This window comes from Haliotis rufescens, unplaced genomic scaffold (genome assembly GCF_023055435.1).
Source record: "Haliotis rufescens isolate VD_foot unplaced genomic scaffold, xgHalRufe1.0.p SCAF_8, whole genome shotgun sequence".
In the NCBI taxonomy this organism is placed as follows: domain Eukaryota; kingdom Metazoa; phylum Mollusca; class Gastropoda; order Lepetellida; family Haliotidae; genus Haliotis; species Haliotis rufescens.
The window spans coordinates 50173448-50186079 of NW_025964372.1; the positions used below are offsets into that span (position 1 = coordinate 50173448).

The following is a 12632-nucleotide window of genomic DNA, read 5'->3' on the forward strand; positions in this document are numbered from 1 at the left end:
ATCAGGCATTCACTGTTGTCTTCCTTTGTGACATATCAGCTCCCTCCGATACAAGAATATGTTTCACAATAGACATGTGTCCTTTCTAACAAGCCAGCAAGTCATTATTGTATTATTGTCAGAAAGTGACAAATCAGCCCCCCTCCGAGACAAGAAGGTTATACACATCATTACACCACCTCGTATTGCCATCATGGCTGGTGCCTGCATGAAGGGGTGTCTTTTTCTACTATGTTTTCAGGGATAGGACATCTTTCTTCCAGACAGCACTGTCCTCTTAATCCGTGAGTGACAGGTCAGCCCCCTCTGAGACAAGAAGGTTATACACATCATAATGTCCCCTTTCTGCTGCCATCATGACTGGTGTCTGCATATCACTGCCTCCTTTTCGATTGATGTCAAATGTTTTGAGTGATAGCAGGTGTCTTACAATAGACATGTTTCCTCCCTTGCATGCCAACATCAGACAGTCACTGTTCTCTGCATCCGTGAGCGACAGGTCAGCCCCCTCTGATACAAGAAGGTAAAACACATCATAATGTCCCTTTTTCACTGCCATCATGACTGGTGTCCGCATATCGCTGCCTCCTTTTCTATTGATGTCAAATGTTTTCAGTGATAGCAGATGTTTCACAATAGACTTGTTTCCTTCCTTGCATGCCAACATCAGACAGTCACTGTTGTATTTGTCAGTAAGTGACAGATCAGCCCCCTCTGATACAAGAAGGTTATACACATCATAATGTCCCCCAGCTGCTGCCATCATGACTGGTGTCTTCATAGCACTGCCTCCTTTTCTATTGATGTCAAATGTTTTGAGTGATAGGAGATGTTTCACAATAGACATGTTTCCTTCCTGGCATGCCAACGTCAGACAGTCACTGTTGTATTTGTCAGTAAGTGACAGGTCAGCCCCCTCTGATACAAGAAGGTTATACACACCATAATGTCCTCCATCCACTGCCATCATGACTGGTGTCTGCATGAAGAAGCCTCTTTTTCTATTGATGTCAAATGTTTTCAGTGATAGCAGATGTTTCACAATAGACATGTTTCCTTCCTGGCATGCCAACGTCAGACAGTCACGGTTGAATGTGTCAGTAAGTGACAGGTCAGCCCCCTCTGATACAAGAAGGTTATACACACCATAATGTCCTCCATCCACTGCCATCATGACTGGTGTCTGCATGAAGAAGCCTCCTTTTCTATTGATGTCAAATGTTTTCAGTGATAGCAGATGTTTCAAAATAGACATGTTTCCTTTCTTGCATGCCAACGTCAGACAGTCACTGTTGTATTTGTCAGTAAGTGACAGGTCAGCCCCATGTGATACAAGAAGGTTATACAAATTATAATGTCCCTTTTCAACTGCCATCATGACTGGTGTCTGCATGAAGAAGCCTCCTTTTCTATTGATGTCAAATGTTTTGAGTGATAGGAGATGTTTCACAATAGACATGTTTCCTTCCTTGCATGCCAACATCAGACAGTCACTGTTGTCTTTATCAGTCAGTGACAGGTCAGCTCCCTCTGAGACAAGAAGGTTATACACATCATAATGTATCCAAGCTGCTGCAATCATGACTGGTGTCTGCATGAAGAAGCCTCCATTTCGATTGATGTCAAATGTTTTGGGTGATAGGAGATGTTTCACAATAGACATGTTTCCTCCCTGACATGCCAACACGAGACAGTCACTGTTGACTTCATCAGTAAGTGACAGGTCAGGCCCTTCTGATACAATAAGGTTATGCATATCATAATGTCCCTTTTTCACTGCCATCATGACTGGTGTCTGCATATCATTGCCTCCTTTTCGATTGATGTCAAATGTTTTGAGTGATAGCAGATGTTTCACAACAGACATGTTTCCTCCCTCACATGCCAACATCAGACAGTCACTGTTGTCGTCATCAGTTAGAGACAGGTCAGCCCCCTCTGATACAAGAAGGTTATACACATCATAATGTCCCCCAGCTGCTGCCATCATGACTGGTGTCTGCATGTCACTGCCTCCTTTTCGATTGATGTCAAATGTTTTGAGTGATAGGAGATGTTTCACAATAGACATGTTTCCTTCCTTGCATGCCAACATCAGACAGTCACTGTTGTATTTGTCAGTAAGTGACAGGTCAGCCCCCTCTGAGACAAGAAGGTTATACACATCATAATGTCCCACGGCTGCTGCCATCATGACTGGTGTCTGCATATCACTGCCTCCTTTTCGATTAATGTCAAATGTTTTGAGTGATAGGAGATGTTTCACAATAGACATGTTTCCTTCCTTGCATGCCAACATCAGACAGTCCCTGTTCTCTTCATCAGTAAGTGACAGGTCAGCCCCCTCTGAGACAAGAAGGTTATACACATCATAATTTCCCCAGTCTGCTGCCATCATGACTAGTGTCTGCATATCACTGCCTCTTTTTCGATTGATGTCCAATGTCTTGAGTGATAGGAGATGTTTCACAAAAGACATGTTTCCTTTCTTGCATGCCAACATCAGGCAGTCACTGTTGCCTTTATCAGTAAGTGACAGGTCAGCCCCCTCTGATACAAGAAGGTTATACACATCATAATGCCCAATTTGTGCTGCCATCATGACTGGTGTCATCATGAAGTAGCCTCCTTTTCGATTGATGTCAAATGTTTTGAGTGATAGGAGATGTTTCACAATAGACATGTTTCCTCCCTCAAATGCCAACATCAGACAGTCACTGTTGAATGTGTCAGTAAGTGACAGATCAGCCCCCTCTGATACAAGAAGGTTATACACATCATAATGTCCCCAGGCTGCTGCCATCATGACTGGTGTCTGCATGAAGAAGCCTCCTTTTTGATTGATGTCAAATCTTTTGAGTGATAGGAGATGTTTCACAATAGACATGTTTCTTCCCTCAAATGCCAACATCAGACAGTCACTGTTGTATTTGTCAGTAAGTGACAGGTCAGCCCCCTCTGAGACAAGAAGGTTATACACATCATAATGTCCCCAGGCTGCTGCCATCATGACTTGTGTCTGCATAGCACTGCCTCCTTTTCTATTGATGTCAAATGTTTTGAGTGATAGGAGATGTTTCACAATAGACATGTTTCCTCCCTGACATGCCAACATCAGACAGTCACTTCTGTATTTGTCAGTAAGTGACAGGTCAGCCCCCTCTGAGACAAGAAGGTTATACACATCATAATGTCCCCTTACTGCTGCCATCATGACTTGTGTCTCCATGAAGAAGCCTCCTTTTCGATTGATGTCAAATGTTTTGAGTGATAGGAGATGTTTCACAATAGACATGTTTCTTTCCTGGCATGCCAACATCAGACAGTCACTGTTGTATTTGTCAGTAAGTGACAGGTCAGCCCCCTCTGAGACAAGAAGGTTATACACATCATAATGTCCCCAGGCTGCTGCAATCATGACTGGTGTCTGCATAGCACTGCCTCCTTTTCTATTGCTGTCAAATGTTTTGAGTGATAGGAGATGTTTCACAAAAGACATGTTTCTTCCTTTGCATGCCAACATCAGACAGTCAGTGTTGTATTTGTCAGTAAGTGACAGATCAGCCCCCTCTGAGACAAGAAGGTTATACACAAAATAATGTCCCCTTTCTGCTGCCATCATGACTGGTGTCTGCATATCACTGCCTCCTTTTCGATTAATGTCAAATGTTTTGAGTGATAGGAGATGTTTCACAATAGACATGTTTCCTTCCTTGCATGCCAACATCAGACAGTCACTGTTCTCTTCATCAGTAAGTGACAGGTCAGCCCCCTCTGAGACAAGAAGGTTATACACATCATAATGTCCCCAGGCTGCTGCAATCATGACTGGTGTCTGCATGAAGACGCCTCCATTTCGATTGATGTCAAATGTTTTGAGTGATAGGAGATGTTTCACAATAGACATGTTTCCTCCCTCACATGCCAACATGAGGCAGTCACTGTTGTTTTTGTCAGTAAGTGACAGATCAGCCCCCTCTGAGACAAGAAGGTTATACACATCATAATGTCCCCCAGCTGCTGCCATCATGACTGGTGTCTGCATATCACTGCCTCCTATTCGATTGATGTCAAATGTTTTGAGTGATAGGAGATGTTTCACAATAGACATGTTTCCTCCCTCACATGCCAACATGAGGCAGTCACTGTTCTCTTTATCTGTGAGTGACAGGTCAGCCCCCTCTGAGACAAGACGTGTATACATATCATAATGTCCCCTTCCTGCTGCCATCATGACTGGTGTCTTCAACATTTGACCTTTACAGTTGATATTAAATCTTTTCAGTGACATCAAATATTTGACTGTAGATGCAGATCCAATTGCACATGCTAAATGGAGACAACAATTGCCATAGCTGTCGGTGATACAAATATCTGCCCCTCCCTTCACAAGGAGTTTTAAATCTTCATCTTCTCCTGACGAAATGCACAACATGGCTGGTGTACATCCGTCGTAGCCAGGCACATTTATCATATCTGGAACACGCTCTGCAATAACCCTGGTTATGTCTGTGCTTCCTGATTTACAAGAATGATGAAGACAGGTATAGCCTTTACTGTCAGCTAGTGTGATATCTGCTCCTTCCTCTAACAGGAACCGGAACACATCCAAATGGCCTGATTCTGCAGCAATCATGTGGAGGGATTTGTCTCCCTTTGTCATGTTCACATCAAATGCCTCACCACCGTTGAGCACTGTTATGATCTGTTTGAGATAACTGAGCCTACCATGTTGCACACAGGCCACTTTGCCAGAACGGAGATCAGTTATGGACCTATGTGAAAGTGCCATACCAATTTCCTTTTTTCCAAGCATTTCTAGTGATTGTTCAAACAAAGCATGATTATCTGACTGTGACACCCAATAAAAGAAACACTCTCCAAACTCTTTATCTGTCTGTTGAATTATCTGTGGCAAGTTATCAGAGAGATCGTTTGCAAAAGAACTGGATATGTCATTATTGAAAATAGGGTGTTTTAAAGTCCACTTGAAATATCCTTGTCGGATACCTTCCACCAGCCTCGTCAACACGAAGGGGTACAGACCAGGACTGAGGTGGATCAGGTTTGTGACATCATCAGTGAATCCTAGTTGTTGCTGGCCTCTCTTTTCCCGCTTTACTCTTTCGTATAGAAACTTCAACGAGCAATGTTTCAGCAACAAACTCGGATTGTAGTTTCCAAAGGCACAAGCTGTTGCATCATAAATTGATGGATGTGAGAAGAAAGCCATGTTTTTCTCCACTGTACAGTAGGTTCCAGTGAAATTGCCGATTTCGTTACCAATCTCTGTAGGAGTGCAAGATGGAACCACTTCCTTCACAACTTGAAACATATCTGTTTCTCCTTTACCAAGCTGGAACGAAACCAGGTCCAGTTTCCCATCACACAGAAGGAGAAGAATAAGAGCTGCAGACCTGCTGCTGCGTTCACGGACAATAGTGTCGAGGTGACCTCTCAAATATGTGACGGGATTCTGGAAAAAGTCTTGAGGCGATAGCACATGGAAGTCTGGGTTAGATGTGTATAGGCTACAGATCAGAGGATATCCAAACATTTTGGTCTGTCAATGAGCGATAGTCTTCACATCTTCCTTAGAGATATCACACATTGGGTATCTTCGCATGTGGGACCTGAGAATAGTCTCCTTTTCGTCATCTGTGAGACATTTCTTACTTAAATCAATGACAACATGCAGGTTAAAAAGGTTGACTTTGAACTGATGGAGTCTTGCACGTCCCTCATTCCAGTTGTAGGTTCGGGATGTGAAAAGGAAGCGGAGTTTGAATGTCTGTTGTGATTCCTTCTCACTTGGCTGTGATTTATCCTGGTCTGGTTCCATTTGTCTCCTACCCTGGTTGGATCTGGTCTTACATTCCTTCTCCAGAATGTCAATCTGTAAAGCTTCGTCAAGGGCACTGAACACTTTCTGTGTGTTTTCTAAATTAGTTGGAAATGTAACGGAGCCGAAAATGTCATCGAAGACAATATACATGTGATTGTGCCGTTTGATGATCACATTCACATCAAACTGTTCAATATGTTCTATGAACAATACCTCATAATGTTTCTTGAGATATTTCTTACAGAGCATCAGTGCAATGCTAGTTTTCCCGTCTCCTGGGGCTCCACAGATAGCAGCATGGCCATACCTTTCCAGTAGATCCTCTGCTGTCACTAGTTGGTGGATTTGGACAAAAGTCTTTTTCAGATTGTCTATTCTTGTGATGACACTTTCTGAAGTAGAAGAAAACATGATCCACATTAACAATGACACCTTTCTCCTCTCATTTTGGATTTATTCGCACGTTAAACAAGAGTCATCAGGAGACGACATTATCATCCCAGTCTGGGGCAATTCGGAGATGGAATTTGACTACCTACACCCCACTTTTTGTTCATTGCCTTTGAAAATGATGCTGTTTGGAGCCAAGTGGGCGCAAATGACCGACATCAGATCCGTACAGAGTGTCGGGGTGTCGGATTGCAGCTTTATGATTGGTCGATGTTTTAATTAGTTGGGGGAAACACTTAAACAGCAAGAACAGTAAACAAATAGAGAGCTGCTTTCTGACTGTGAAATGCCATGCCTAAGGGTTCAAACTTACGGTTTCCTACTGTGAAATGCCTTGTCTGAATGTTCAAAGTTACAGCTTACTACTGTGAAAGGCCGTGTCTGAGTGTTTAAAGTTAGTTTCCTAGTGTGAAAAGCCGTGTCTGAGGGTTCAAAGTTAGTTTCCTAGTGTGAAAGGCCTTGTCTGAATGTTCAAAGTTACAGCTTACTACTGTGAAAGGCCGTGTCTGAGGGGTCAAAGTTAGGTTCCTAGTGTGAAAGGCCGTGTCTGAGGGTTCAAAGTTACAGTTTCCTACTGTGAAAGGCCTTGTCTGAATGTTCAAAGTTACAGCAAACTACTGTGAAAGGTCTTGTCTGAGGGTTAAAAGTTACAGTTTACTACTGTGAAAGGCCGTGTCTGAGGGTTCAAAGTTACAGCTTACTACTGTGAAAGGCCGTGTCTGGGGGTTCAAAGTAAGTTACCTAGTGTGAAAGGTCGTGTCTGAGGGTTCAAAGTTACAGTTTACTACTGTGAAAGGCCGTGTCTGAGGGTTCAAAGTTACAGTTTCCTAGTGTGAAAGGCCGTGTCTGAATGTTCAAAGTTACAACTTACTACTGTGAAAGGCCGTGTCTGAGGGTTCGAAGTTACAGCTTACTACTGTGAAAGGCCGTGTCTGAGGGTTCAAAGTTAGTTTCCTACTGTGAAAGGCCGTGTCTCAGGGTTCAAAGTTACAGCTTACTACTGTGAAAGGCTGTGTCTGAGGGTTCAGAGTTACAGTTTCCTAGTGTGAAAGGCCGTGTCTGAGGGTTCAAAGTTACGGTTTCCTACTGTGAAAGGCCTTGTCTGAATGTTCAAAGTTACAGCTTACTACTGTGAAAGGTCTTGTCTGAGGGTTCAAAGTTACAGTTTGCTACTGTGAAAGGCCGTGTCTGAGGGTTTAAAGGTACAGCTTACTACTGTGAAAGGCCGTGTCTGGGGGTTCAAAGTTACAGCTTACTACTGTGAAAGGCCATGTCTCAGGGTTCAAAGTTACAGCTTACTACTGTGAAAGGCCGTGTCTGAGGGTTCAAAGTTACAGTTTCTTAGTGTGAAAGGCCGTGTCTGAGGGTTCAAAGTTACAGTTTTTTTAGTGTGAAAGTCAGTGTCTGAGGGATCAAAGTTACTGTTTCCTACTGTGAAAGGCCATGACTGAGGGTTCAACGTTACAGTTTACTACTGTGAAAGGCCATGTCTGAGGGGTCAAAGTTACAGCTTACTACTGTGAAAGGCCTTGTCTGAATGTTCAAAGTTACAGCTTACTACTGTGAAAGGCCGTGTCTGAGGGGTCAAAGTTACAGTTTCCTAGTGTGAAAGGCCGTGTCTGAGGGGTCAAAGTTACAGTTTCCTAGTGTGAAAGGCCATGTCTGAATGATCAACTTTACAGCTTACTACTGTGAAAGGCCGTGTCTGAGGGGTCAAAGTTACAGTTTCCTAGTGTGAAAGGCCAAGTCTGAATGATCAACGTTACAGCTTACTACTGTAAAAGGCCGTGTCTGAGGGGTCAAAGTTACAGTTTCCTACTGTGAAAGGCCTTGTCTAAGGGACCAAAATTATGATTTGATGGTATGAGATATTCTTGCCTTGTGTGAGGCATCCCCGATGTCCCTTCTCCCCAAGGCCAACATTAGAGGCGTTAGAGATGTTGGTCTGTGACACGGGGCACTGATCTGGAACAATGAGAAAGCATTACTAGAAACCTTTAGTCTTACATAAAATGAGATCAACGCTGATTATATACTAGTACTTTCTTTAAGAACTATTGGAAGAACTTTGATTGGCAACTCATGAGTTAGTGAATGAGTTACGGTTGATCGTCACATCGGCAATGTTTCAGCCTTATTTGGCAACAAATGAAGTAAAGTAAGATATTCAAATGTAACTCACAATAAAGATGTTGTGTTGTAGATGTTGATGTGGGTTGTCTCCCCTGTTCCAGCTCTCTATGTACTTCAGCTCTGATCTCAGGAGGATTCTGGCGATCATCGGCTTCAACAGGGGTGCGGTACAAAAGGTTTCCCATGGTCCTCGCTGACGACCGTCAAGGGGACATAACTCTGATACGATGATCACTGAAGGTAATATATGAAATAAACATATTTATTTCCATAAAGTTTAGGAATTGGCTTATCTGAATGCCTCTGCCATAGAGGGAGAAGGTAATATATGAATGTAGGGCTTTATCCGTTGTATCAGACATTTCTCACCTTGTGTCGGACTTCGTCAAAACACCATTAAATTAACAGCCCGAAATTTACAGAACATTTATTAAAAGGATGACACACACAATCCTGTTAATTCCACCCAGTGATTTTTCAAAGAGATTGAAGGATAGGATTCGGATATCATTTTTTTGTTTGAAAATATTCAACAAAGGATATGTGACGAAGGATGACTGTACATTGGTGAGGCGAGTATATCTGAGTAATATTCATTACTAATCTCACGGACCGCCGTCACATTGCTTGAATATTGCTGAGTGTGGCGTTAAACAAAAAAATATAAAAGTTAAAACTAATCTTACTTCAAACTGTAATGGGTGTAATAACAAGCGTCATCAGCAGAAGACAAATTCCCGCATCCCCAAAATCGAAAAAACCAAAATCAAATTACTGTTACTTTAAGTCATACTTGATGAGAGAATTTCTTTTTAATTTGTCTGTCCATATACAAGAGTAGTTTTTAACTTCAATTTTTTTTTAAACTTCTAAACAGCCAAAGACACCACTTCCGCCCTTGGTTAATACACATGCCAAGCTTGAATGAAAAATGTTTTTCAGTTCTGCTCCGTCAACGACACATGACACCGTCGTTTCAGGTAAATCAAGCTTGTTTCTATGGATAAAATCTTATTTTAAATCCCTAATTTGCGAAAGGCACCAGTTAACAACCTGGTCTTTGTGTGTGCAAATTTTTCTTGAAAGAATACCTATTTGTTTTAGAGATATGGTGCGGACAAACACACAACTATAAACACTATGAACACTAAAACTATGAGTCAATGTCAAACCTCTTGCCATGGAAACAGAAAAAAATATATAACATTAAAATGCCTTATTAGCAAAAGGCGCCACTTCAACTCATGATTAATACCAAAAATGTTGAATAGTATTTTAGTTCTGCCCTGAATACGAGTCTAAATTATTTCCAAGAAAACAAGGAAAAATCAAATTGTGAAAAAAACCTAAATAGCAAAAAGCACCTTTACAGCCCTTGATTAATACATGTACCAGGTTTGGATGAAAGGTCTTTCAACTCGTCAACAGAAAAACACACCAACAATTGGTGAAACGATCCTGATATGCTTGTCGGACGTGTCAGTATGAGATCAGGGAATTGGGAACGTGTTTCCACGTATGACATCTTTACATGAACGGCCGTAAAAGGTGTAAAGAAAGAAGTGATATAATTTATCCTGAAGGGGGCTTCAGTCTCTACAAGACAGGACACAATACTATCATTATACTATCACAGACAACAGCATCTCTTTTGATGCTTCGTCAAGGCTATCAATCACAACCATGGAAAACAAGTATAAATCACAAAGTGACGAAATGTCCCCCGCCCCGATATGTGTTTTTCAAATATTTTATTCCTTTGGAATAATATTATTTTTTGTGTTTCCTCCTCCATGGAACTATTTGTCTTACCATTAGAAATAATTACCCAAATTCCTGCAAATAAAATCGGCTCATGGCTGCTCATATAGAGACATGTCTGTCATACTTGCATAACAACATGACACAGAAAAAAAAGAAAGGCAGATATATCGAGGCAACACCCGTTTTCCAACTCCAAAAGCCAATATCATCAAACATGAAGGAATCCAGAAATTAGTTCTTGAGATATCGCAGCAACACTGTTTTCCATCTCGAATAACAGATTTCCCTGCTGTTACCTTAAAAATTAAGTTAAGATCACCAAAATCTACTTGTGTCTGCGGAGTCTTTATATACAACATAGTACCAAATATGAAGACAATCCAGCGATTAGTTCTTGAGATAGTGCGGCAACACCGTTTTCCAACTCCAAAAGCAGATTTGCCTGCTGTGACCTTGAAAATGGGGTCAAGGTCACCAAAACCGACTGGTGTCTGCGGGGGCAAAAAAAGGAAGAGATGAGTGAAATAAAGGTTCGGGACACTGTGCACAACAGTCATGACTTGCGGCAAGTTCATTTTCTAAGACCGAAGTGTCTACATACAAGAGAATCCACCCTCCAATCAGGAAATCGGACTGGGAAACCTTAACAATGAAAAAACAATAAACACTGATCTATTTAGTATATTCACGAACACAAGTAAAAGAGTGGGTACACATGTAGGTTATGAGCGTGTAAGGCCATGGTGGAGGTGACAGCTCGAGTTTTTTTCTTGGACTGCAGAGGTGGACTTGCAGCTGCTAAAGGAAAGATGGAGCACTCTCGCTGGACATAAGGAGAGGTAATCCATGCACAAGATAGAGGTGAGTGATGGGATTTTGAAACGCTGATCAAGGCTGTCCCGGAAGGTGGTTCTTTGCAAAATATTCCAGCAAAGGCCCAGAAAAACCTTCCTGTTCAAGGACCGTTCAAACTGCACCAAGTTGACATCCAGAGTGTGGATCTCACTAATACGTGCTGCAGTCACAAGACCTAGTAAAAAACGGTTTTGAAAGTGTTCAACATTTAAACTATAGCAGCAAGCTATTCGTAGTTAGCCAAAGATAAATGGCGATTATTAAAGATTCCAAGCAGGAGGCCCAAACCGGGATAACTTGTCCACCAATTAGTAGGACCGATTGAGAGATTGACATTTAGCAATGGTAGAATCGTTTGATCCCGTGGTAGTGGCAATGACAGTTGATAGCAGCGAGATACATGGCCAGAGTAGACTCCCTGAGCTTCCGTCTGTATCAGAGGTGTTGAAGATAATCAGTGATATGTTGTGGTGAAGCAGTAGTGGGAGAGGAAATGTCATGAGCCCGCCAATAAGACTGAAAAAACGTATTTGCAATGTCGTAAAGGCGTTTGGTTGAGTGGTGAGCCTCGGAAATTGTCTTTGCCACCCTATTGGGATAACCTTTCGTGACATGAGATTTCTGCAAATGTGTCAAACGCGATTGGACTGCCTCCGCGGTCTAGTGGTAGAGCGTCCGCCTGGACAACAGAAAGTCCAGGGTTCGATCCCCAGCCGTGTCATACCAAAAGACATTACAAGATAGTACTTGTTACCCTGTCTGGCGCTCGGGCGAAAACAAGGACTGGACGGCTCGGAGTCAGTATACTGTGTCTGAGTTGGCTATTCATGGTATCTCAGTGAGCTAGCAGTATAAATCGGCATCAGTCCGGACTTGTTCAAACAGCAACACACACAAGTGCATGCACGTCGCTATATAAGTGCAATAATCTTTGACATAACGTTAAACCCAATTTCACCCCTGCTCACCTCCAACGCAATGGCGCAATTGGAAGTAAGGCTGCAGAAGAAAACAACTCAAACTGAAAGGCATGGGGAACTAATTGCACGTTGAACAAACGGGCGCGACCAAAAGCAGATACCAAAACCTTTTGAAGGACCCTAGGAAGAATGTCGGTTGAGGTCCTACCAGGAGACCCTCAGGGCATCGTGGTCTCAAGCCATAGGATCGGGGATTGGAGACCATAACTGGGAGAGCTAAACATTGAATCTACTTGCAAACAGATCAACGTCTTAGACGTACAATTGGCAGATCCACCAAAAGATCGACGGGTGAAGAGACCATTCCATTGGGGACAGGGAGTCGGCTATCACACTGAGACACCGAGAAAGTAGAGTGCAGTAACTGGATGTTGAGGGAGTCGATCAACTGCAAGAAGTTGATAACGAGCGACAGGAGCGACATTGGCTTGGTTGATCCCATCTTGCTGATGTATCAAACTACCATGGATCATGAGGTGAGAGGAACAGAGGAACTCCGAACAATGAGATATTGCCAGTATCACAGCCTTGAACTCGAGGTTGTCCTTATGTAGGCAATGCTTGTCGTCTCACCAACGCCCTGCTACTTGTAGATCTTGAAAATG

At 42.5% G+C, this 12632-nt stretch overlaps 2 protein-coding genes across 2 annotated transcripts; both read right to left on the reverse strand.

Moving 5' to 3' along the window:
- Positions 1 to 277: 277 nt before the first annotated feature.
- On the reverse strand, positions 278 to 5557 carry LOC124152383 (ankyrin repeat and KH domain-containing protein 1-like). The gene is made up of 3 exons (XM_048389856.1): positions 5011 to 5557; positions 943 to 2550; positions 278 to 510 (listed from the first exon to the last, which is right to left on the reverse strand). The coding sequence occupies exons 1-3, from the start codon at positions 5555 to 5557 to the stop codon at positions 278 to 280; spliced, it is 2388 nt and encodes a 795-aa protein (XP_048245813.1).
- A 9-nt stretch (positions 5558 to 5566) lies between these two features.
- LOC124152382 lies at positions 5567 to 8379 on the reverse strand. The gene is made up of 3 exons (XM_046525307.2): positions 8376 to 8379; positions 8174 to 8260; positions 5567 to 6237 (listed from the first exon to the last, which is right to left on the reverse strand). Exons 1-3 carry the CDS (start codon positions 8377 to 8379, stop codon positions 5567 to 5569), a joined length of 762 nt encoding a protein of 253 aa, XP_046381263.1.
- Positions 8380 to 12632: the final 4253 nt, after the last annotated feature.

Bases quoted from the DNA above. Each gene is read 5' to 3' on its own strand.
- LOC124152383 (XM_048389856.1), bottom strand. From the start codon at position 5,557: ATGTTTGGATATCCTCTGATCTGTAGCCTATACACATCTAACCCAGAC. The intron at 2,551-5,010 runs GTATCCGACAAG...TTCTTGTATCAG, and splicing joins GTTGACGAGGCTGGTGGAAG to AGGGGGCTGACCTGTCACTT. The intron at 511-942 runs GTGTGTATAACC...TTCTTGTATCAG, and splicing joins AGTGGATGGAGGACATTATG to AGGGGGCTGACCTGTCGCTC.
- LOC124152382 (XM_046525307.2), bottom strand. The intron at 6,238-8,173 runs GCAAGAATATCT...CTTCTACTTCAG, and splicing joins TCGGGGATGCCTCACACAAG to AAAGTGTCATCACAAGAATA.